The sequence below is a fragment of the Octodon degus genome, unplaced genomic scaffold, assembly GCF_000260255.1.
Source record: "Octodon degus isolate 3935 unplaced genomic scaffold, OctDeg1.0 scaffold00050, whole genome shotgun sequence".
NCBI lineage: Eukaryota > Metazoa > Chordata > Mammalia > Rodentia > Octodontidae > Octodon > Octodon degus.
The window spans coordinates 8,282,302-8,307,313 of NW_004524626.1; the positions used below are offsets into that span (position 1 = coordinate 8,282,302).

General features: G+C 54.8%; 1 protein-coding gene across 2 annotated transcripts; it reads left to right on the plus strand.

The window, feature by feature from the left end:
* Nucleotides 1–810: 810 nt before the first annotated feature.
* Nucleotides 811–24,925, plus strand: Pias4 (protein inhibitor of activated STAT 4). Of its 2 annotated transcripts, XM_023717035.1 has the most exons (12): nucleotides 920–996; nucleotides 1,386–1,500; nucleotides 5,409–5,835; nucleotides 19,810–19,894; nucleotides 20,086–20,127; nucleotides 20,379–20,469; nucleotides 20,566–20,694; nucleotides 20,772–20,877; nucleotides 21,770–21,843; nucleotides 22,069–22,229; nucleotides 23,883–24,013; nucleotides 24,459–24,925. In XM_023717035.1, exons 2-12 carry the CDS (start codon nucleotides 1,471–1,473, stop codon nucleotides 24,728–24,730), a joined length of 1,548 nt encoding a protein of 515 aa, XP_023572803.1. In that variant the 5' UTR covers nucleotides 920–996; nucleotides 1,386–1,470; the 3' UTR covers nucleotides 24,731–24,925. The 2 variants fall into 2 exon arrangements, with proteins under 2 accessions (XP_004632798.1, XP_023572803.1); XM_004632741.2 differs by lacking the exon at nucleotides 1,386–1,500 and having other exon boundaries at nucleotides 811–996.
* Nucleotides 24,926–25,012: the final 87 nt, after the last annotated feature.

The window sequence follows — 25,012 nt, forward strand, 5'->3', positions numbered from 1 at the left end:
TTTGGCGGAGCTGGGGATTGAACTCAGGCCCTTGCGCTTGCCAGGGAAGCGCTTTAATCTACAGAGCCATCTCCCTGCCCCCTATACCTTTTTTTTGGTACTGGAAATCAAACTCATGACCTCACCCTTCCCAGGCAGGTGCTGCGACACTGAGCAAAATCCCCTGTCCAACATACACGTTGTCCCGCGTTTTTTGCTTTTGTTTTAAGAAAGTTTGCTTTCAGCTCCTGGTGGGTACTGGAGAGCCACGGTCAGTTTTAGAGGGGTTGAGGTTCTGGGTAGCAGATCCCCAGGAATGGCCGTGGGTTGAGGATGCAGAAACGGGGGCAGAGTCGCCTGTGTAGCTGCCTGAACTCCGCGGAGTCAAGGAGGCAGCGTCACGCCTTTACACACATGGGCCAGCCTAGGGGTGCAGAGTGCGCGCCCCATGTGCGCGCCAGGACCCGGATGTGCAGCGCGCGGGGCGTCGGGACAGCCGAGTGTGCAAACGCCGCACTGCAAGCGCTGGCGTTCCTGCAGTTGAACAACCGTCTTTTTCTCTGCCGCCGCTTCTCCAACCAGTTCGAGCGCGCATCTGGGGTCCGCGCGCGCGCAGGGAGCCGCGACACCTGGTTGCATTGTTGTCGCCGCTGCCGCCACCCTTATGTTCCCCAGACGCGACCCTGCACGCGCCCCCACCTGTGCGGGTCCCATGCTTCTTTAAGAGGCCAGACACCACCAGGAGTAGGCGTGGTCGTCGCGAGCGGAATAAGTGTAGTCGTGGTGGAGGGGGTCGGTATTCAGCTGCTCGGATTGGCACGAACCTCGGGCGGCGACCGCTCGCGCATGCGCAGTTCGCTGCCTCGCACGCCGCGGGACGAGCGCGCGCGGTTGCTAATTGGTCCTGGCGGCGGCCCCGCCCACGAGTGGCGGGAGGTCACGTGACGCGACGGCTGGGGGCTCCCGGCGCGGGGGACGCTGGTGGCCAAGATGGCGGCGGAGCTGGTGGAAGCTAAAGTGAGTGAGCAGCCGCGGCGCCGGCTGGGCCGGGACGGCCGGGGGCACGGGGCAGAGCTCGGGCCGCGAGCCGAGGTCTGTCGCTTCCGTCCGGGGCCGCGCGATGTGGCCCAACCAAGGCTGGTCCTCCGGGTGCCTGGCCGCGGCCCTGGGGCGCGGGGGGCGGGGAGGCCGGGGGCGGGGCCCTAAACCTCACCTGGGTCTCCGGCTCGAGGCAGAGCCCACTTCTCAGCCACACTGCAAGGTTAGGGCTGGGGGACAGGTTCGGCTACAGGCATGATACCCCTAGACAGCGGGATGGACAGACTTTCTGAGCGGGGTCCGAGCTCGGTCTGCCGCCCTCGTGCAGCGCAGGACTGGTGTCTAGGTCTTATCTCCCCTCCCTGCAGGCTAGCCTGGGTCTGTGATTCCCTGATTGGAGCGATCCCCTGACTCCGGGATGGCGTTCCCTGTTCCCTGCCACCACCCAGGTGCATGCTTCAGGGTCCCGAACCAGCCCAAATGGTGCGTTCTCTTGAGATCCCCGCTCCACGCTTACTTTGGGGTTCCCTCTTAAGCTCCTGCGCGGGTCCCAGGGCCCCGCCCCCTCCTGATTCATGGTGCCTGGCCGGTGCACCCCTTTCCTTCCCAGTGGACTGGAGTCCTGAGACCCTTTCTAGATCAGAGGTCTTAAGTTCTCCGTCTCAGGCTTGGATCTTGGGCCCTCCCTTCTCCCCCAGGCTTTGTTTTGGAAACAAAGTATCTGTTTTGGGGGGCTTCCGGCCGCACATGCAAAGGAGCAAATCCTAGCCTGTGTGTATTTCAAACCTCACTCTCCAGTGTATCTACACGTTGGATTAGACTCTTACCTCATTCCCAGCTTTGGCTTCTGAGCTTCCCTTTTTCTACCTCTTACCATATATTGCTCTTTTAGGGTCCCCAACTACATGGTTCCATGGTGGATGAGGCTCTTCAGGTTTCTGCTGCTGCTACCCAATTCCTCAGGTCCAGGTTCCATGTCTTGTAGATGCTGCCCCATCTGAACCTGGGGTCCAGTTAACTGTCTTGGGACTTGAGCTCAGTGCATCCTAGGGATGTGCTCTCTCCCAGGTGTGTCGCCCAAGTGAGCACCCAGTGTACTTGTCGTTGGTAACTTTTGCTTCCAGTGTGCATTTATTCAGGTGCTGCACCTACTAGCTTGTGGGCCACCTCACCTTTTAGTCTTACTTCCATAGCGTCCTCAGGATGTTTTCTCTCTGTTGGCTCCTCCGTTTTACAATGCCCTCCTCTCTTTGCCCAATCAAAAGGCGGCCTAGTCAGCCAGGTTCTGTGATTATAGGGTTTGTCCCTTCTCCCTCCAGCTCCCTGTCCCATTGTCTGCTTCTCTCCAGGGTTCTGGGATATGATTCTGCCCTGGAGGTGTGGAGGTCTGAACTCCACCAGCAGCAGTCAGGCTTCTGAGTTCTGTGGAGTCTTCAGAGCCCTGAAATAGAACTTACTGGAAGTGGGGTGGAACCTCTGGACCACCCCTGCCCTAGCAGAGGGAAGGGGCTTTAACTGGTCCCTTTTACACCATAGAGGACCTTGAAATATCTCAGGAACTCCTCTTGACCCTCTGGGGCCTGAGCCCCCCATCCCAGTTAAATCATGTTGACCCTTTTTTCAGGGTCTCTAAACCGTGAGACCTCATTCAGGGGGGGAGAGGCTGCAGCACAAGTTCTCAGACCCAAAAGCTTTCTGTCTCCCGCAGCAGTCTCTTGTTACCGCCTTGAAGTGCCTTCAGTACCTTTGAAATGTCTCCTCCATTTTCAAGCGCTCTTTCCAGACTGTCATGAACATGGGAGATACTGTCTTTCAGGGTATACCAGGGGCTAATCTGAGGGGAGAACACCGGGCTCTCCTTGGCGGATTGAGCTCCTTGGCTGAGATTTTTTCACTAGTGGTCCCTGTAATAGATTTGAGGGTGAGGTTTGCAGCCTCTGCACCTATGTGCTTGTCCAGGGGCCAGACCCTGATTTAACCAAGTGCCCCAGAAGCCTAGCCAAGTGGGGTCAAGGTGCAGCTGCTCTGACCAGACAGCTCTTTCCCTAGTGGGAGTCTAAACAAGCCTGAGGTGCAACTTGGCCCTGAATGCTGTTGGGGCCTGGTACATTTTATAAATACAGATCTAATAGGTGTGCTCACAGCCAGGACAGGAAGTCTTCCTTGGGACTCTGAAGCTTTTTCCTGTGTATCTGTTTCCCTTGTCCCCCATGCTCCAAAGACAGGCTCCTGGGTGGCGGCACCTGTGGAGAATTCCAGGGCATGAGTGTATGGCCAGAAGAGCAGTGTGCTGGGGGCTGCTCATACGCTCCAGGTGCCCAGCCAGCTGGCTGATGTCATGAGGGCTTCCAAGCCTACCTGCCTTGGTGTAGTCGGCACCCAGCTCATCACACTGCCTCTCTTTGTGGGCTCAGGCCCTTCCCAACAGGAGCATCTTGTCTAAGAGCCTGGTTATTCCTGTTCCGGTTCGGAAGTCTGGGCAGTGGAGGGAGGCATCTTTCTTTCCAGGCATCCCCAGGCTGCCTATGTCCCTGGCCCCTAAGCCTATGTCACTGTACCAACTGACGAAGGCTCCCAGCCCCTGCAGCCAGCTGAGTGAAAGAAAATGCCCTCAGCCCCATAGCCACAGAGCCAAATGCTGGCTCTGCCCTTTGTACCCAGGAGGCCCTCTAGTCAGCTGCTGCCTACTCCTGGCCTCAGTTTCCTCAGTTGCATCAGAAGGGCAGCTTGTGTGAGGTGTGTGACTCCAAAAGGCCTGCTGGTGACTGGCACATAGAAGACACTGGTGTCCCAGGCACTGTGCAGGGCCACTCTGTCACAGAGGCTTTGTACAGGATTAGAAGTTGGAGTGTTTGTCTTGGGCACTTTGGGTCTGTGCAGCTCCCACAATGGGCCAGGGCCCCCCAGGAGTCCGGTTTCAGCTCTCAGGGTGGTTTCTACCTTGGACCTCACCCATAAGCAGTCAGGATGGAAACGCAGAGCCTTCTGGCGCACAGACCCCAGTGTGGATGTGCAGCAGGGTCCCAGCAGCTCTCATTCAGCTGGTTTAGTTGGACTTTGGTGGTGAGTGGATTTCCAGGGCTGCTCTGGACTCCCACCAGCTGTCCACATCTGCTGTGCCCTGTCTCATTCTTGCTGAAGGCTCTTTCCCCACCAGGTTTCCTTCATCTCTGGCCAGCTTCTGGTCAGTAGAGTTGACCTTGGACTATGCTGCCCCATCACTGGAGGACATTGGCGCTCTTCAGACCTCCCCCTACCCCAGGCAGCCCTGAGCCACATGCTGGGACCCACTGGAGCTCTGGAGTGCTTTGATTAGCTGGAGGACCAGGTCAGGCCATCAGGGCCAGATCCTGGCAGGCCACGATGGCTTTGCCACCAGCTCAGTTCCCAGCTTGTGGCTGCTCAAGGTCTCAGATGAGCCTTTCTCAACCTGGGGCCCTAGGTGATGCTGAGGACATTGGTGGTTGTCATACTGGGGACACTCTTGGCTTGGAGCAGATGGAGGCCAGGAATGCCATCAGAGCCCTGCAGTGGCCAGGACACTTGCCACAGGAGATGAGCCAGTGACGGACCCAGGCGTTGAGACCCTGCTCAAGACACTTGGTAGATCCAAGACCAGCTTGATGCTGGTGCCTGGTGGAGGCAGGAGTTAGAGAAGAAACAGATTCCTCAACTTAGAGTCAGGCTGGATTCCCAGCTGCACCTCCTCGGACTGCTCACCCCACCTTGGCGGGGTGTCTTAGGGATCTGAGTGCGTGTGAGATGGTGGTCACATGTCCGCCTGGCCTTTTGCCAGCTGGTTCTGTGAAGTAAGTTGTGGCTGTGATGGCCTGCATGCAACAGAAGTGTGTCTGTGGCTCCGAATGGTGAGGACTCCCTCCACCAGGTGCTCGTGTGGGCCACTCACCTGGTGCCTTCTCTCCAAGAAGGTAGAGATTGAGATTGACCCAGTAAAGAGGCTGAGAGTCAGGGAGGCTGTCACTATGTGCTGGCTGGGAGCTGGCAGAGGCTACTTATGGACAGAATGAGGTTTCTAGTGTCTTTTTTTGGTTTGTTTGGTTTTGATTTTTTTTGAGATAGGGGCTCACTATGCAGTCCCAGGCCTCCAGTACTTGGTGATCCTCTTGCCTCGACATCCTGGGTATTGTGATGGCAGGAATGTGCCACTGTGCCTGGGCCCAAGTTTCTATCATGGGATCTTCAGGCTTGAAGATGGGAAGAGAGAACCTAAAATAGAAGAGGGGGGCTCGAGGCACATGTGCTGCATGGCAGATGCCCAGGAGAGTTGGAGAGCCCCCGGGGATGGGCAGCCTCCAGCTGGACGCCTGCCTCAGGGCCAGGACTGCCCGCCCTGCCCTCTGAGTGGTGTGTATGTGCTTGCTCTTCCTCAGAACATGGTGATGAGCTTCCGGGTCTCCGACCTGCAGATGCTGCTGGGATTTGTGGGCCGCAGCAAGAGCGGGCTGAAGCACGAGTTGGTCACCAGGGCGTTGCAGCTGGTACAGTTTGACTGCAGCCCTGAGCTTTTCAAGAAGATTAAGGAGCTCTATGAGACTCGCTATGCGAAAAAGAGCTCAGAGCCTGGCCCACAGCCACACAGGCCCCTGGACCCTCTCACCGTGCACTCGGCCTATGAGCGGGCCAGCGCCGTGCCCAGGACTCCCCTGTCGGGCCCCAATATTGACTATCCCGTGCTCTACGGGAAGTACCTGAATGGACTGGGACGTTTGCCCACTAAGACACTCAAACCTGAGGTCCGCCTGGTGAAGCTGCCCTTCTTTAACATGCTGGATGAGCTGCTGAAGCCCACCGAGTTAGGTGAGTGTCGCCAACACCGCTGCCACCTGTGCCACATCCCTGCCATGTGACTAGACACTGGGGACAATGGCTCAGGGACCAGATCTGATGTGGTGATGCTGTGTGACCCAGCAGTTTCCAACAATGAGTTGTTAGTTGGGTCTTAGGTCCCAGGGGCCTGGAAGTTACCAGGGCTCAGGTTTGTGGGGGTGGTTTTATTTTTTTTTGAGATGGAGTCTTAAATGTGTGGTCCATAACTGGGTTCAAGCAATCCTCCTGCCTCAGCTTCCTAACTGGCTGGGGCCACAGAGGCCTGGCTGCTCCAGCCTTTCCTATAATTAATCTTGGAAGAGACACACCTTCGCTTGGGCTGAGTCCCATTGCCCATACGAGGCCTCTTAGAAGGGCAGCCTGGTAGGTGTCTTGGAGGCTGCCTGCCCTGTGACTTCCTTTCCACAGAGCTATGTTGATGGGGTGTGACAGGCCTGGGCTCCACAATGCCTTCCTTCATGTGTTCTTTCTTGCCCTGTGTGGCAGCACTTCATGGTGCTAGGCCCCTGGGTAAAGGGTCCTCCAGCCTCCAGGGCCCCCAGGCCATAAGTGCTGGGCCTGTGGAGGGCCCTTGTCCAGGCCCTCAGGTGTGTCCAGGTTCCCAGGTGTTCCAGGAGACCTCCAGCCCATGTCTCTTGAGCTCCCTCTGCCAACCCATGCAGGATAGTACAACCCCTGCTCTCCAGGGGAGGAGCCAAGGCCCCACCCCTGCCCGTGGCACCTGCTCTCCAGCCCTGGCTCGTCATGGGTTGTCCCCTGCCTGCCACGGCCCTTTCGCTGCTCCCCCTCCTTTATGGGCTTGGTGGCTCAACCCTCTCTCCCCCACTCTACTGACGCAGCATCCCTCCTGCCCCCCACAAGACCCAGGAGTCCCTCTCTGGCACACATATACTTCAGCTCAGGCTTGTAGGCCACAGGCCCCCATGGACTTGGTGAGGCTGGGTGGGGCAGCTGTGGTTGGAGGTGGGGCTGTAGGATGTTGAGGGGGAAGCTGGGTGCCAGCGGCTCTGCAGCTGATAGACTCTGCCCTAATGTCAGCTCCCACTGTCTGGTCTGAGCTCCACTCCTTTAAGTAGAGCCATTTGGGAGACAGCTGGTCCAACAGCGCCTGTGGGGACCAAGGCTTGTCCCCAGTTCTTTTGGGCTGACTTCCCAGGCCTCTCCTTCAGCCCCTGTGGATGCAGGAAGCCAACCTTCAGGGTTCTCTGGGGGCCTCAGGGAAGAGCTGGGTGGCTCTGAGGTCAGAGTGACTATGTGAATGGCTGCGCATGGGGAGGCTGGGGTTCCGGTGGGGGGGGGTGACTTTGAACTCTGGTGGTGGCCTGGCCTCCCCGCCTGCATGAGGGCTTCCTTCCTGCAGGGTAAGCAAGCTGCCTGCTCTGCCACGCCCCACAATGCATCACAGTGTGAGGCAGCCCCCCCCACTGGTCACCTGATCTCCGGGAGAGCCTGCTCCCCTGTCTGCACCAGGAGCACTGCTGCAGCAGAACAAAGAGGCTGACCTCCCTTGCCTCCCCCTACCTCATCAAGTGGGCACACCCCTGCCCTGCACCCCAGCTTTTGCCTAGGTCCTTGGGGAGTGGTTCCCAGAACACAGGCCAAGGCCACTAAAGTTCCAATATTGGTGCTGCCCTGCCAATGCCTTTCCCTGCGGTAAAATTGGTGGCACTGGTGCTACCCAGCTTCATCAGCTCTACTACCCTCTCACCCTGGCCTCAACCCACCCAGCAAAACAAATGCTCACACTCAGATCCAGTTCCCAAAGAAGCCGCTTAGGTCCAGTTCTCCAAAAGAGCTGAGGGCAACTCTAGGGCAGCGACCCGGGCCAGGCAGACGAGCCATAAATCACCCATGGAGTGCTGGGTGGGGGAGGGGAGGGACCCTGGAGATGGAGGCTAGAGCCCAGGTGCAGCAAGAGCCTCAGGAGACTGATGGCCCCTCTAGCAAGGGGTCAGGACTGGCACCCAGAGAGGTCAGGAGACTCACCAAAGGTCACACAGCACCCTCAACTCCTGTCCTCCTGGCTTGTCCTAGCAGTTTGAAGCTTACATCAGTTGCTGGTCAGGGACCCGGTTTCCTCTGTGAGAGGAGCCTCGCCAGCTGGCCAGGGCAAAAGGCCACTGCTGACCTCAGCAAGACAGGGTCACAGCAGCACCAGCAGTGGCAGCTGAGGGTCCCAGGCTGAGAGCTGTGAGTGGAAGCCAGGCTGGGGGCAGGACAGAAAGGCTGGCTCCAAATTCCTCCCCAAGTCCCCAGCAACCTGTGGGACCACTATGTCACGTCAGCCAGTCCCATGCAGAGTGAGTGGCTCTATCACTGGGACACCCCTAGTGCCACCTGGAGGTACACAGCACTGAGCTCCTCATCTTTTGTCCCTCGTCAGCCAGGAGCCAGCTGGAGGTTCAGGAGCAATTTGTTGTAGGTCTGCAAGGAGGTGACCCAGGAGGGCTCTCTGGAAGCGGCTGCATATTTTGTGAGATCCAAGGGAGTACAGCCATTAGCTGGGCAAGGAGGAAGGGACTGGAGCATGTCCTGGGCAGAGGGACAGCGAGGGCAGAAGCCTGGCAGTGTAAGAGGGCTTGTTCCCAGGCTGAATGGAGCCCATTGTTGACCCATGTGGGTGTCTTGGGAGGAAGGGCTGCATGTGGAGACCCAGTGGTGGTGGGCACAGGGACGGGGCATCCTGGGACTGCAGAGCCCTATTCTTACTTTCTGGTGCTCTCTCCAACCCCATGATGGGGCTAGAACCCAGGGCCTTCCTACTGAGTTACATCCCCAGTAGTTTGTTTGGTTTGGTTTGATTTGCTTTGAGACAGTGTCTCCCTATGCAGTACAGGCTGGTTTGAACTCACTTCATAGCCCAGGCTGACCTTGAATTCGAAAAATCTTCCTGCTTTAGCCTCCCAGGTGCTGAGATTACAGGCGTATGCTACCACATCCAGCCTCATTGTTAAATTTTCTTTCTTTCCTTTTTTTTTTTTTTTTTTTTTTTTTTTTTTTTTTGGTGGAACCAGGGATTGAATTCAGGCCCTTGTGCTTGCCAGGCAAACACTTATTCTACTGGGCCATCTCCCTGGCCCCCTACATTTTCCTAAATTAAAAAAAAAATTTTTTTTAGGGCCAACCTCATAGCAGCATACTAAAGGGCCTGCTTAGGCAGAGCACAGTGGCCAGGGTTTGATCCCCGGCCTCCCATGCTGGCCCCTCCCCTGGCATTTACTGAGACAGCAGTTGAGACTGGGCATGGTGGCTTGCGCCTGTAATCCCAGCATTTGGGAGGCTGAAAACAAGAGAATCACTACAAGTCCGATCTACATAGTGAGACCCTGTAGATCCTGTAGTCCCGGGCCTAAATACATTTTTTAAAAAAAATTTAGTCTTTTTATTTATGTACTTGTTGTAGGGTCTTTCTATACAGCTCAGACTCATAGTGATCCTCCTTTCTCAGCCTCCCCAGTGCTGGGATTGCCGGTGTGCGCCACCATTCCTGGTTTTGGTGGCCAGCACAGCACACCCAGGCTACTGGAGATTGAACCTGGATCCTTGCTTAGACTGCTGAGCTATCTCCCCAGCCCAGTTTCTTAAATTTTGAGACAGAGTTTCACTAACTTGCTTAGTTGCCAGGCTGAGCTTGAATTTGCAGTTATCCTGCCTCAGCTTCCCATAGGACTAGGATGACAGATCTGTACCACCACACCTGGCGTGGCATGTCTTTTGAGGTTGGAATTTTCCCTTCTGATAATTGAAGAGTGTCTCAGTTATTTTTTTCTCATTTCTGGGACAGAATACCCAACACCCAAAATTAAGGAGGGAAAGATTTATATATTTATTTTTTGGCGGAACTGGGGATTGAACTCAGGCCCTCACTGAGCCATCTCCCCCGCACAAGGAAAGATTTATTTAGCTTATAGTTAGTAGAGGTTTCAGTCCATACTCAGCCAGCTCAAGTGGCATATGCAAAGGGAAGCAGTTCATGGCGTTGGAAAACAGCAAAGAGCAAATGGAGGAGCAGCGGCTTCAGTAACTAGCAAGCTTCTCTCCCTTCCTTGTATTGTATTCAGGTTATCCACCCCGGGGCAGATGTAGTGTTCACATCTATAATCCCAACATTGAATCCAGAATTAATCATAAAAGTCTAGAAGCTGCCCCAATAACTAAGTTGCATGAGGCCTTGGGGGAACACCTAAACAAAAACCATAACAGAGCCTGGAGCACAGAGGGACTAGTTCTATGGCAGGGGGTGACTGGGCCCACATCCCCTCTGTGGTGTTGGGGTCCATTTCTGCTGCATGACATCCTGTATCACTGCCCCCAGCTTTTTTTTTTTTTCTTCTTTGCAGGGGAGCAGAACCGGGGATTAAACTCAGGCCCTTGCGCTTGCCAGGCAAGCACTTATTCCTCTGAGCTATCTCCCCGGTCCCTGTCCCCAGCTTTTAAGTTACACTTTTTTCAGGTATAGGATGCCTTTGCATTGATCATTTCCAAGCCTGGTCTGAGTCTTTGTGTCCCCTCCTCAGAGTGGCCTCCACATTGACGGTCATCATGACGCCAGTGTCCCCTGCAGTATTCTCTCAGGCCTGACTCTTTTATCCTCTGTGTTTTCTACACTGTGCCATGATTTGTACTTCCTCGATACCTGGTCCTGGTGTCTCGGCGATGTCAGGCAGGCTGTGGGGCCAGGACAGGGCACAGCATGGGCACAGGCTGGACTGAGAAGCAGCTGCAGGCAGGAGGCAGGCAGGCCAAGTGGGCCCACCCTGCCCAGCTCCCCTCTCCAAATATGACCCTGTTCCCACCACCACCTCCCACCCAGAAGCAGCTCGTGCATGAAGGCCAGGGTGAGGCTGGCTGGCAGCTGCCACCATGTGAGGGAGACCCCAGCCTTGTCCCACAGTCCTCCACCTGGGACCTGGGGCCCTCATTGCCTTGGCTCTGCCCACCCTGTCTCCCATCCCTTGGACCACAACCCCATGGTCCGGGGCCGGTGGCCTGTGTGCCCAATGAGGAGGGTATCAGCCTTGAGGAGGAGGGACCCTGTTCCTCCGTATCCTCTGGCCACTGGAGCAGCAGGGCCATCCTGCGCCTGAGGGCATGGATCTGCCACAGGTGCAGCCCAGCCCTAGGCTGGTGAACAGCTCTCTCCATTCTGCTGTTCCAAGTTCCTTTGTGAGCGGATTGCAGTGGTGCACACTGGAAGTCCTGCACTCTGAGAGGCATGATGATTCCAAGTTAGGGCCGAGCCTGGGCAATTTAAGAACTTAGCAAGACCCTGTTTCTTTTTTCTTCCTTTTTTTTTCTTTTTTTTTTTTTTTTGGTGGAACCAGGGATTAAACTCAGGCCCTTGAGCTTGCCAGGGAAGCGCTTATTCCACTGAGCCATCTCCCCAGCCCCAAGACCCTGTTTTCAATATAGAAATAAAAGGCCGGGGAGATGGCTTAGTAGAATAAGCACTTGCCTGACAAGCTCAAGGGCCTAAGTTCAATCGTCAGTTCTGCAAAGAAAATAAATTTAAGGAAAAAAAAAATTGTGTGTGTGTGTGTGTGTGTGTGTGTGTGTGTGTGTGTGTAAGAGCTGAGGCCATAACTCAGTGTGAGGGCCTTGGGTTTCATCCTCAGTACTGCAAAAAATAAATGTGCTCCTTACGTCTGTGTGAAGATCTGTCACAGAAAGCACAAGTCAGCTGCAGCCAGTAGCTCAGCACAAGACAGGGTGGGAGCTGTCCTTGCCCTCATGGCAGGCGTCTGCTGGGCATTAAATATTCATCGCCAGCAGCATCTCCTGAGGCTTCCTGGGTCTAGGCTGGAGCTGGTCTCGTCCTTCTGTCTGCTCAAGTTCAGGGGTTGCCCAAGGCCTCACTGCAGTCCCAGGGACCTGGAGGCCACCCCTGTGTGCAGTCACGGTCCTTGCACAGGTCCTTTGTGACTAGCTGAACGCCTTGCCCTGGTAGCCCAAGCTATCCTTGACTTGAGCTGGCCTGCATGGCCTTGGCCCCTCAAGACTGCATCAGAGAACAGGGGGAAGTTCGTTGCTCTTGAGGGGGCTCAGAGTTTGAGCCAAAAGCCAGGCACCAGAGAGGGATTCATTTTGGTTTTTTCAGTATTGGGGATGGAACCCAGGGCTTTCACACTGAGCTATATCCTCAGCCACTTCTTATTTTGAGACAGGGTCTCGCTAAGTTTGAGCCCAGGCTGAGCTCATATTTGTTAGGTATGCACTACCACACCAGCGAGAGGACACACACAGGGCTGTGAACTTCCATGGTTGGGAAGGTTCCACAGGGGATGGGCGCAAGGATCTGAGCCAGGATGCACTTGGCTGCTGGGAGCAGGAGGAGGCCGCCTACCCGGCGTGGAGAGAGCCCCCTTGATGCATGTGGTGCTAAGCAGGGTTGGTGAGATGGCTGATGGTAGTGAGGGGCATGGGGGCTAGGGGCACTGTGTGTTATCAGTGCTGAGGGTTCAGGGGAAGCCAGACCAGCATGGGGACCTGCGGTGCTGGCAGGAAGGGGGTGCCCTAGTGGGATGCCAGAAAACAGAGCTACAGGGATTGCCAGGGGAATGGATATTTGTGGGGACTGAGGGACAAGGGAGTTTCTGGCCCGGAACAATTGACAGGGTGCACCTGCTGCCATCCACCATGTCAGAGGTGAAGTTAGGGAAACTCCCAGCCTCTCCCAGTGGCACAGGGTGGCCATGTGTCCATGTATCCCCATCCCACCCCCAGCCTGGTACCCTCACACCCACACTGCAGGAAGGAGCCTGTCAGGAAGGGAGTGAGTCCTTGGTGCTCGATGACTAGACTCTGTGCATTTGAGCTCCTGGGCCTGCTGGGTGGTTGCTCGCCACTACAAGGAGACCCAGCTCGTGAGCTAAGGTGAGTCTTTTTCCTTGTTGGATGTGCTAGGGCTGGAACATAGGCTCTGGAGTGTGTTAACCCCAGTGCCTACCACTAAGTGACACTTGTATTTGAGGTTGAAGGTAGGGTCTCAGTAAATTACCCAGACTGGCCCTGAACTCACCATCCTCCTGTCTCAGCCTCCCTAGGAACTGGGGTGATGGGCACTCTACTATGCCTGTGCAAAGTGATGCTTTGACCTCCTTCCCAGCCTCTACACCCAGCTCAGGTATCAGCTCTTGGGCAGCCTCTGCCCCCCCACCCCCAGAATAATTGCTCCCCAGATGCTGTGGGCAGATCTGGGCGTGTCTGCAGGTGGCCTGTGTGCACCCTGCTGTCCAATTAGCCAGCTCTCTGGATGCCCCCCCCCGGGGGGGGTGCCCCACACCTGTTGGCACTAAGGGACCAGCTAAGCTCTTGACAAACAAGTGGAATATGGGTGGGGTTGAGTGGCTGTCAGCTGTAGACCTAGCAGTGGCCCCACAAGAACCAAGCCTTTGGGGGAGTGAGGAGTAGGCTCAGCCTGAAGGACCTTGGGCCAGGATCTAAACTCAGGCAGCCCTAGCTGCTGTTGTTTTGGTTGTTTGTTTTTTTTTTTGTATCAGGAAGGATTTTTTTTGGCTGGCTCAGGCTGCCTCTGATACTGGTAAGGCATGAGGAGCTGGGGATCGAACCACAGTATCCTGTTCCTGACTACGCTTGCATAAGCAGGCACTTAAACAACTGAGCTAACAGGCAGGCTCCCAGAAGATTGCAAGTTGTTTTTTTTTTTTTTTTTTAACAATTTTTCTTTCTGAATTTGTTATTTTTTAAAGTATTTGTGTGTGTGTGTGTGTGGCCAGCTCAGCCCACCTGGGGGCGGGGCTGGCGGGCGTGTGGTGCTGGGGGATAGAACTGCAGTCTCTGTGCTTTGCCAAGCCTGTTCCAGGTAGGTGCTTTAGACCACTGAGCCATCTCACCAGCCCTGCAAGTTTTTTTTAGTTTGTTTTTTCTTTTTTGTGGTACTGGGGATTGAACTCAGGACCTTGCACTTACCAGGCAAGTGCTTATTCTACTGAGCTATCTCCTCAGCCTGGTACCAGGAATCAAACTCAGGACCTTGCGTTTGCCAGGCAAGCACTATGCCACTGAGCTGTATCACCAGCCCTGCTTTTGTTCTTTTTTAGTTATTTTGTAGTGCTAAGATTAAAGTTAGAGCCTTTGCTCTGAGCTGTATTTCCAGCTCTTATATTTTGAGATAGGATCTTGCTGTTACCCAGGCAGGGTTTAACAGAGTGCTCCTCCTGCTTCAGCCTCCCAGAGTGCTGGGATGACAGTCTTGCACCACCAGCTCAGTCATCGTCCACTCTTGCAAACCAAGAGACGCCGGTGCTGGTCTTCCCCTTGGGTGTGTGTCCTGTGTGTAGCTCTGTGGAGCAGTCACTGCAGCACAGCAACAGCCTACAATGGTGTGGCTGTGTTTAGCCGGCCCTTATAGGAACCTTTGGGGTTTGTGGGGGGCATCGAGTCTCCACCCCTGCGTACCCTAGAGGCAGTTGCTGTGCCACTCTGCACCCTCGTCCCCACAAGGTCACATCCCATGTCCAGGGCTCTGCAGCCAGGGCATTGGCCAGCTGGATTGAAGTGTTTCTCGGAGTTCAGTCTGACTCCTCCCTGTTGCTGTCCATAAGCTGCGCGGTGGAACAGCCATATGCTGTGCACACACATGCAAGGTATTAGGTGTCACCTGGAGCCAGGTGGCGTCATACCTGCATGACAGTGTGTGCGTAGTCCCCTTTGATGTCTGGGACTTGGGCCCTACAGATTTAGGACCTGAGAGGTCCTGGAATCAGTTTCCACTGGTGCCCATTGTTAACTGGTGCAGGCATGCACATGCATGCCTTCCCGGCCCCCGAGAGTGGTGAGCATGCACGGCGTGGCACTTGTGTTCTCCACTTGGCTGGAACCCCTGGGTCCCCACAGGCCCCGGCTCCCCAACGGGGTCGGGGTTTTTATTCTTTTTCCAGTCCTGAGATGGAGCTCAGCCTTTGCTCCAGCAATCACTCACCCCACTATTTTTTTTTAAATTTATTTATTTATGGGGGGGCAGCTCAGCCCACCAGGGGGCGGGGCTGGCTGGCACGTGGTGCTGGGGGATTGAACCTCAGTCCCTGTGCTTTGCTAAGCTTGTTCTAAGTAGGTGCTTTAGACCACTGAGCCATCTCACCAGCCCCCACCCCACTATTTTTTAAGCTTTGCAGTATGGTCTCCCTGAATTTTTCAGGGTGTCCTTCCAACTGGGATTCTTCTGCCTCAGCCTCCTGAGTAGCTGGGGTGGCAAGTGTGTGCCATCTTGCTGAGCTCAGTGTGTTTTTAGGTACTGTCTCCATTGTGTGACTAGCACACTGTTCTACTATTGGAGGGTGCCTGCTTGCTTCTAGCTTACTGGCTGTTGGGATGAATTTGCCATAAACATCCTGTATGAGGCTGGATTTCTTAAGAGGGGATCTTACTTTATAGCCCAGGCATTCCTCCAGCCTCAGCCTCTGTTGTTTGGGGGTTTTTTTGTTTTGTTTTGTTTTTTCTTTTTCTTTTTCTTTTTTTGGCACTGGGAATCAAACTTGGAACCTTGTGTTTGCCAGGCGGTGCTGTGTAGCTGAGCTGTATACCCCAGCTTCAGCCTCTTGAGGGCTAGGGATTGCATGTGTGTGCTGTATGCTTGATGTACAGGCTTTGTGTACTGATGCTTCTATTTATTTCAGTCCCTGGTATCAAAAATAAAAGTACTCGGGAGGCTGAGGCAAGAGAATATCAAGGTCTAGGCCAGCCTGGGGAATTTAATGAGACCCTGTTTCAGAATTTAAAAATAAAGGGCTGGGGATATTCCCTATCACAATCTGGGTTCAGTTCCCAGTATCACAGCTTGCTGCCCTTTTTTTTTTTTTTTTTTTTTTTTGCCGAACCGGGGATTGAACTCAGGCCCTTGAGCTTGCCAGAGAAGTCCTTATTCTATTGAGCCATCTCCCTGGCTCAGTTCCCAGTATCAAATAAAGCAGATACAAAACTTGTGGACTTGGGGCCGGGGAGATGGCTCAGTGGAATAAACGCTTCCCTGGCAAGCATAAGGGCCTAAAAAATAAAGACAGATTTGTGGGCTTGGCAGTCTAAGTACATGCCTGGAAAGTGCAAGGACCAGAGTTCAATCCTTGGTACCACATGCCAGCCCTGGAACCTCAGGTGTGCCGTGCCAGTTGCAGAAACCAGACATGGTGACACATGCCTGTAATCTTACTGCTGGGGAGGCTGAGACAGGACAATCACTACAAGTTTGAACTGCATAGCAAGACCATGTATCAAATAAATACTTTATGTATTTATTTACTTATTTTTATTTCTTTATTTTTTATGGAACCAGGGATTGAACTTGGGCCCTTATGCTTACCAAGGAGGCACATATTCTACTGAGCCATCTCCCTGGCCCCATTGCTCCTTTGTTGTTGTTCTTTTTTTTTTTTTTTTTTTTTGCAATTGGGGGGGGGGGGGGTCTCAAGATGCCTTGAGGGAATCTCTGGTTTCCTTTGGAGAGACTGGGCTCGAACCAGAGCATCTTGAGCCTGACTGCTTTTTTAAGCAGGCACTGAAACAACTGTGCTAATGGGCAGGCCCCCTCTTTTTTTTATTTTTTAAATTTTTATGTATTTGGTTGTTGCAGGGTCTCACTGCACAGCTCAGATTTGTGGTGATCCTCCTGCTTTCAGCCTCTCCAGCTCTAGGATTCAGGCGTGCATCACCACGCCCAGGCTCTGGGTGTGGGGCCAGCAAGGCATGTGGTGCCAGGAATCTAACTGTGGTCCCTGCACTTGCCGAGGCAGACATTCAGTGCGCTGAGCTAGCTCGCCAGCCTGGTTTGTGATTTTGTTTCTTTTTTCTTTTAGTAGTAGAGTCTGAACTTAAGGTCTTCACTCCCGAGCTCCATCCCTGGCCATTTTCTGTTTTGATACAAGATCTCTCTAGGTTGCCCAGCCTGGGCTTGAACTTGTGACCCTCCTGCCTCAGCCTTCCAGAGTGCTGGGGTAAGAGGTATGTGATACCATGCCTGGTTTAGTATTTTTTCCTAATGCATTTCTTCAGGTTTTGGTATGAGTTATGGTTGCTTCATAACATAGATTGGAAAGTATTCTTTCTTTCTTTCTTTCTTTTTTTTTGCTGAACCAGGGATTGAATTCAGGCCCTTGCACTTGCCAGGGAAGCACTTTCTCCACTGAGCCATCTCCCTGGTCCCTCTTTTTTTGTTGTTGTTTTGCTTTTTTTTGAGACAGGGTCTTGCTGTACAGCTAGAGTGTCCTTGAGCTCACTTTGTAGCCCAGACTGGTATTTTTATTTTATTTTATTTATTTATTTTGTGGCCAGCTCAGCCCACCCTGGGGGCAGGACTAGTGTGGCATATGGTGCTGGGGATCGAACAGCAGTCCCTGCGCTTTTGCCTAAACTTGCCTAAGCAGGCATTTTATGGTCTTTTTATTTTTAAATATTTATTGTTTGTGTTTTAGGGAAAGATCTTCAGGGTGTTCAGGGTCTCACTATTAGATCAGACTCTAGTGATCCACCTGTTTACAGCCTCCCAAGAGCTGGGATTACAGGCGTGTACCACCACGCCCAGTCTCAATTGCTGTTTCAGCGTGCCCCGAGGGCGGGCCTGGCACGCAGGCCCGGGATACCCTGGCCCATTTGACTGTTTGCTGGTGCTTTAATCTGCTGAGATGTTTGGCTGGCTCCTGGGCTAGTCTTGAACTCACAAGGATCCCTGCCTCAGTCTCCCGAGTGCCGGAATTATAGGTGTGCACCACCAGGGTTTTGTTGGGGTTTTTTTGTGGGAAGGTTGCAATTTTTTTTTTTTTTTTTTTTAATCTCCTTGGTACCGGGGATTGAATTTAGGGCCTTGCGCTTGCCAGGGAAGCACTTATTCCACTGAGCCATCTCCCTGGGCCCCCATAAGAAATTCCTCTTTTTTTTTTTTTTTTTGCGGAACCGGGGATTGAACTCAGGTCCTTGAGATTGCCAGGCAAGTGCTTATTCCACTGAGCTATCTCCCCAGCCCCATGGTTTAGTTCATTTCTGTAACTTTTGGTTTACTTTTTTTAAAAAAATGTTTGGTGCAGGGTTTCATTACACAGTTCGGATTTGTAATGATCCTCCTGTTTCAGCCTCCCTAGTGCTGGGATTGCAGGCATGCACCACTAAACCGGGTCTTGCGCTGCACCCTGGAGGCAGAGCCAGAGTAGCATGTGGTGCTGGGGATCAAATCCTGGTCCCTGCACTTGCCTCAGCAGGCGCTTAGTCAGCTGAGCTATCTCGCTGGTCCTTGCTTTACATTTTTTTTATTAAAATTTTTTAAAATTATTTATTTATGTGTGTGTGTGTGTGTGTGTGTGTGTGGCCAGCTCAGTCCACCAGGGGGTGGGGCTGGCTGGCATGTGGGGCTGGGGGATTGAACTGCGGTCCCTATGCTTTGCTAAGCTTGTTCTAAGTAGGTGCTTTAGACCACTGAGCCATCTCACCAGCCCCTGCTTTATATATTTATCTCATATCATTTCCTTCCTTCTATGACTGGCTTTTTTGGGGGAGCTTGCTAGGCAAGCTCCTGGAGCTATGCCCCCCCCCCACCCCTTTTTTTGAGGCAGGGTTTCACTATGTAGTCCATACTGGCCTTGAACTTGCTTATGTAGCCCAGGCTGGCCTCTCGCTCACATGATCCTTCTGTCTCAGCCTCCCAAATGCTGGAAGGAATTCTGGGTGTGCGCCACCATGCCTAGCTACTTTGCCTTTGATTTACACTTCTTTTTCCGGCTTCTCATGAGGAAACTTTGATCATTCACCTGGAAACCTTTCATGTATTTATTTTATACAAGTTCTTGGTCTGTATTGTAAGTTAATCTTGAACTTACAAGGATCTTGCTTCAGCTGCCCAAGTGCTGGATTACAGACTTGTGCCGCTATGCTTAGCTTTTCTTTTTTACTTTAAACATTAGCAATACAATATAATCTTGTTGGCCCGATCACACAAGTGTTGGGAAATCGATGTTTCCTATTGGCTTTATCCCCCCCCCCGTCCCCCCCAAACCGGGGATTGAACTCAGGCCCTTGTGCTTGCCAGGGAAGCGCTTATTCCACTGAGCCATGTCCCCAGCTCCTCCTATTGGCTTTAAAGCATCTCTGTCCTTGGCTGGGCATGGTGGTGCACACCTATAAGCCCAGCATTTGGAAAGCTGTGGCAGAAAGATCTCTGCAAATGTGAGGCCTACCTCTGTGTGTCCTGTGTTCAAGGCCAGTGAGCTAACTGCATGGTGACACCCTGTCTCAAAACAATCAAAAAAGAAAAAAAAAATTTCCAACTTGTAACAGGGTAGAAAACCTCAGGTCGGTGATCATCATGCTCCCATCTGTCTAAGAAGTCTCTGCCAACCTCGGCTTCCACTAGGCCCCTTGTGCCGTCTGCACCCACTAGGTGCTCAGTTACTGTGTTGTGCCTGTGTGCCACGTGGGCCAGGCTCTCCCCATCTGGCCTTTGTGGTGCTGAATGGCTACTCAGTCCATCTACTGGCCCGAGTGCCCAGGACAGCTCTGGCTGAATTGGCCAATAAAGGAAGGGCCAAGGCCAGGACATTCACCACCCGAGGAAGGGGTGGGGGGTGTCTCCTTCCTCCTTTCTGCACAGTGGTGCTCCGCGAGGGCCCACAGTAGGTGGTGGTAGGCGAGATCGTGTCCTCAGGATTACACTCGCTGGGGCTGGTGAGATGGCTCAGTGGTCTAAAGCACCTACTTAGAACAAGCTTAGTCAACGCACATGGACCGCGGTTCAATCCCCAGCACCACATGCCAGCCAGCCCCGCCCCCTGGTGGGCTGAGCTGGACACACACACACACACACACACACACACACATAAATAAATAAAATAAATAAATTAAAAAAAAAAAAAGACAAAAGAAAAAGGATTACACTCGCTTCCCATCCTGGTTCAAGGAGGGGTTAGCGGGGGCTGGCAGGCACAGCTCTCACCCTGTCTCCCTCAGTCCCACAGAATAACGAGAAGCTGCAGGAGAGCCCCTGCATCTTTGCGCTGACACCCAGGCAGGTGGAGCTGATCCGGAACTCCAGGTGTGGCCCCCATCCCTGTGCCATGGCAGCTGCTCCTGCCCCTGGTGCAGGCGGTGCCTCTTCCCTGTGGGCCAGAATGACTGGCACCTTCCTAGTAATGGGAGTGTGGGGGCAGTGGGGTCCTGGGGTCTCCCCAGCTGATGGTCACTGGTGGGTGCCTGCTTTCCCGACTTGTCTTCTCTGCCTCACAGAGAGCTGCAGCCTGGAGTCAAGGCCGTGCAGGTCGTCCTAAGGTAGGCCCAGCTGTCCCTGCACCCCAGGGCACACCCTTGCTACCCTGTCCTGGTGACAGCCCTTTTCTCCCCACCCTACACACTGAAGCTGCCTCCTGCTGTCTCTCCTGTCTGGGAAAGACACTGGTCCCCATGTACTGCCCAGCCCCTTGTCCTAAGCCCTGTATTCAGCCTTGTCCCTGGGATTTGGGGACAGTTTTCCCCCTCCCCTCCTTCCTGAAGTGGTCCCACGGTCCCCGTTGTCATTGCAGAATCTGTTATTCAGACACCAGCTGTCCTCAGGAGGACCAGTACCCGCCCAACATTGCTGTCAAGGTCAACCACAGCTACTGCTCAGTCCCGGTGAGGGCACAGGGGTGGGCATGACAGGTGAGGGGCAGGGCTCTGGGGAGGGGGACCCACTACAGCCTGCAGCTTGAGCTGCTGGTCCATGTGCAGGGCTACTACCCCTCCAACAAGCCTGGAGTGGAGCCCAAGAGGCCCTGCCGCCCTATCAACCTTACCCACCTCATGTACCTGTCCTCCGCCACGAATCGCATCACCGTCACCTGGGGGAACTATGGCAAGGTGAGTACGCCTCGAGGTCCCCAGTGCCCTGCCCCAGCCCAACACGCTGCCTCTCCTGACACCTGGGCCTCCCGCAGAGCTACTCAGCAGCACTGTACCTGGTGCGGCAGCTGACCTCAGCGGAGCTGCTGCAGAGGCTGGAGACCATTGGCGTGAAGCATCCGGAGCTGTGCAAGGCGCTGGGTGAGCACACAACCCGGGCAGGCGCCAAGGGGCCCGAACCGCCTCTTCACTGGTCCTGTGTGATCAGGCCCAGTGCTTGCTGGCTTTTTGCCAGTGGCACCTGGTAGATGAGGATGCACAGGGCGGCGGTAGGCGGTAGAAGAATAAAGGGCCAGGGAGGTTTCTGTCTGTCTGGTACTTTTTGGTGAGTAGAGCATTTGGAAAGCCCAGAAGCTTCAGGGCACAGGGGCACACACCTACAGTCCCAGCTCGGAGGCAGGCGGTCCACTATGAGTTCAGGTCTAACCTGAGCTACACATCAAGACCCTGTCTCATAACAAAAGACCCTGGCTCGCCACACTTAGGAAGGTCTTCCCACGCACCTGCCTAGGGACCTGTGGGCCTGCCTCACTGCTGCCTAGATTGCCCTCAGATTTCCCAGCTGTGGTATCTTCCTTGTGGGGTCCTGTCATGCTCTGGGCCTTCAGATTCCTTCTTGAGCTGCTCCAAACCCCTGGGGCATGTGGCGGAAGCCACGTCCATATCATGATGCAGGTCTGTGCTGTAAGGAAGCCCGTGGTGGTGATGGTGCTGTCTCAGCTGCAGGAGAGACTGTGGTCGTTTTGTGGCAGGGGACCCAAGTCCTTGGAAAAATGTCTCAGTGACAGAAGCAGCGGGGTGATACAGAGAGTTCAAGGCTGGCCATGTGCTGTTTGCTCTCTGGAGATGCCTTTTGGGTCAGCAGAAGCCCGGCATGTGAAGAAGCCCACATGGGCCACCTGCTTCCCAGGCGCCTCTGGCCCTGAGCTGTGCAGCTGGACTCCAGGCCTCCCTGTCAGGGAAGCTTCTTTTCTGGAGGGCGAGGGATGCTGTCTCCCTTCCCCTCTGACACCATTCCACCCTCTCCCCACAGTCAAAGACAAGCTGCGTCTGGATCCTGACAGTGAGATCGCCACCACTGGCGTGCGGGTCTCCCTTATCTGTCCAGTGAGTAGACGTGATGGCTCCCCTCTTGTCCCCCCACCAGAGTCTATGCCCTGTCATTCCTATTGTGAGGGATAGCTGCTTCACTATCACAGGAGCACCAGAGGGCAGGGCTAACCTTGGTTTTGTCGCCTTGGTGTCCATGGCAGTAGATGAAGAGGATGGCCCAGTGGGATGGGGTGGGCAGGCTGGCCGTGGCGCCTGCACTCAGTCCCCCCGTGCCCACAGCTCGTGAAGATGCGGCTCTCGGTGCCCTGCCGCGCGGAGACCTGCGCACACCTGCAGTGCTTCGATGCGGTGTTCTACCTGCAGATGAACGAGAAGAAGCCTACCTGGATGTGCCCAGTGTGTGACAAACCAGCCCCTTACGACCAGCTCATCATTGATGGGTGAGGCACGAGGCTGCACTGCCCAGGTTGGGCCTCTGGTTCCCCGGACCTCGTCCACAGTGGGCCTGTGGCCTATACACAGCCTTACCAGCCTCGGTGGCACAAAAGCTAGCTCCTTCCTAGAGGACTCATCAGAGCCTTGCCATGCTGGCTGCAGCAGCCACATAGCTCATAGTTAGGGCCTCAGACCATCATGGTGCCCCTGTGACCTGGAACCTGCACACGACGGTCCTCCTTGAATAGGATGGGACCCAAGAGCTCTCCTCTGACAGCATTCTTCCTCCCTGCCCCCCCCCCCTTTTTTTTGTCTTCTTGAGACAGGGTCTTGCTATGCTGTTCAGGCCGGCCTTGAGCTCACTTTTAGCCCAGGCTAGTCTTGAACTTGCAGTGGTCCTCCTGCTTCAGTCTCCCAAGTGCTGGGATTATAGGCGTGCGCTCCCACGCCCGGCTTGCCCTTTCTTATAGGAAGGTGGAAAGAGAGGTGTCTGGCCCAGCTTCTGGGTTCTTTCTCAAGTGGTTCTAGCCTGTGGCTGACTTGTGAAGCCTCTCGTGCTGCAGAGGGTGGGGTAGGTCTTTGCTCCCCAAAAGGGAAACTGGTTTTGGGTTTCAGGAAACTGAGCCCCATTGTCTGCATCAACTGACTAGGCTCCTGCCAGGCCCTTCCATCTCCTTGCCACTGCTAGGCAGGGTGCGAGGCTGCCATCTCAGCTTCCTTGAGGTGCCACATACCTGTGACTAGTCAGGCAGGAGGTCTCCAAATCCAGACCCCTGGGCCATTCTCACTGTGGGGTGTTTTATTCCTTAAATGGACCCCTTTTAGGTGTTTGTCCCTGTCACAGGATTTGACCTTGGGTCCTCCTGCCTTTTACTTCACCTGCAGAGACAGGCGAGTGCTCAACACTGAGCTATGCTTTTCAGCCTCTTCCCACCTTGCTGATGAGGAAACTGAGGCGTAGCACAGCCTGGCAACTTGAACCCAGAGCTGGCCAGCACTGAGCCCAGGTCCGCCCTGAAGGGCCCCAGCTGCTGCTCCCGTGGTCCAGTGGAGAGGAACGAGGGCCCTGGGACCAGGCACGTGGGCTGGGCTTGAATGGGTGCTCTGTTCCCAGCCTGGCAGCTGCGCCCCAAGCTACCTTCCCCCCAGCCAGGAGTGGTGGCTCAGGCCCCAGTCGGCGGTGGCGGCAGCAGCTCCGACAGCTCCGGGCCTCTAGATCCAGGGCAGGTGGTTGTACCCCTCTCTAGCTCTGGTCCCCATTACCCAGAGCCCAGGTGCGGCCCAGGCCTTGGCTCGGACATTGTTGCATGGGCTCTGCCACCCTGCAAGTCACTGCCCACGCTGGCTGACTGCCCACATCTGCCTTGTAGCCCCCAAACCCATGCTCAGAGAACTCTTTTTCATGAGCTGTGGTATTGGAGCCGGGCGGGCCAACCCTGAGACCTTAGGTGTGCATCCTGGTCTCGGGCCTGTTTATCCCATCTCTGAGCAGGATGTGGCCAAGTTGGGGGTCCCAGGGCACCGTGGTCATGGGGGTGAGGTGGGCATGCGTCCCAGCATGGGAGGGTAGCCCCAGGAGCAGAGTGGTGAGCAGTGGTGTTGGGGTCCAGGGTCAGGGAAGGACGCAGCCCCGTTACCACCTGCCTGCCTCGCCCCAGGCTTCTGTCCAAGATCCTGAGTGAGTGTGAGGACGCCGATGAGATCGAGTTCCTGGCTGATGGCTCATGGTGCCCCATCCGAGCAGAGAAGGAGCGGAGCTGCAGCCCGCAGGGCCCCATCCTGGTGCTGGGTGAGTCCCTAGACCGTCCGTTGTCCTCAGTCCTGCTTCTGGGCAGTTTCTTGTTCTGTTTTTCACTACTGGAGGTTGCTCCCCCCCACCCCCGGAACCGGGGATTGAACTCAGGCCCTTGCGCTTGCTGGATGAGTGCTCACTATTAGAGATGGAACCCAGGGTCTATGCACTGATTATCTCCCCAGCGATTTTTAATTTTTTATTGTGAGACAGGGTCCCAGTAAGTCTCTACCAAATTGTCCAGACTGGGCTTCGACTTGGGATCCTCCTGCCTTGGCCTCCCAGAGTGCCAGGATGTTAGGAGCCTACCGCCTCCACTGGGTGCTTCACCCAAAGCCACTGTTGGGTAGCACTGATGTCTCGGTGCCAGGGAGCCGGCTTGGTTTCTGCTCTGCGTTGGCAGCATCTTGAACCCCTGTACCCTCCTCCCTGTTGCCTGCAGGCACCTCGGATACCAATGGGCTGGTGCCCACCCCCAACGTCAATGGTGGTGGCGGTGGCGTGGCACTAGGTGGCACAGGTGGCGGGGTGGGCCCAGTGGGCAGCGTGGAGAACGGGAAGCCGGGTGCTGATGTGGTGGACCTCACGCTGGACAGCTCATCATCCGAAGAGGAGGAGGAAGAGGAGGAGGACGAGGACGAGGAGGAGGAGGAAGAGGGCCCCCGGCCCAAGCGCCGCTGCCCCTTGCCCAAGGGCCTGGTTCCGGCCTGCTGACCTGGCTGTGGCCACCGCCGCCAGACACAACTTTCCTGGTGCTCAGTGAGGAGGGCGGGCAGCCGGGCGCCAGGGGAGGGACTTGGCTTTTCTTCTCGTTGTCCGTTTGTTTCTGCACCCCTGTCCCTGGCTCCTGCCTCTGGACCTCTGGACTCTCCTCTCGGGGGGATTAAAAAACAGTAAAATGACAAAAAAGAAAAAAAAAAAAAGAAAAATGAAACAGGAAAAAACAAAAAGGATTGAAACTTAAAAAACAAGGCAAGCCACCCACACCGCAGCCGC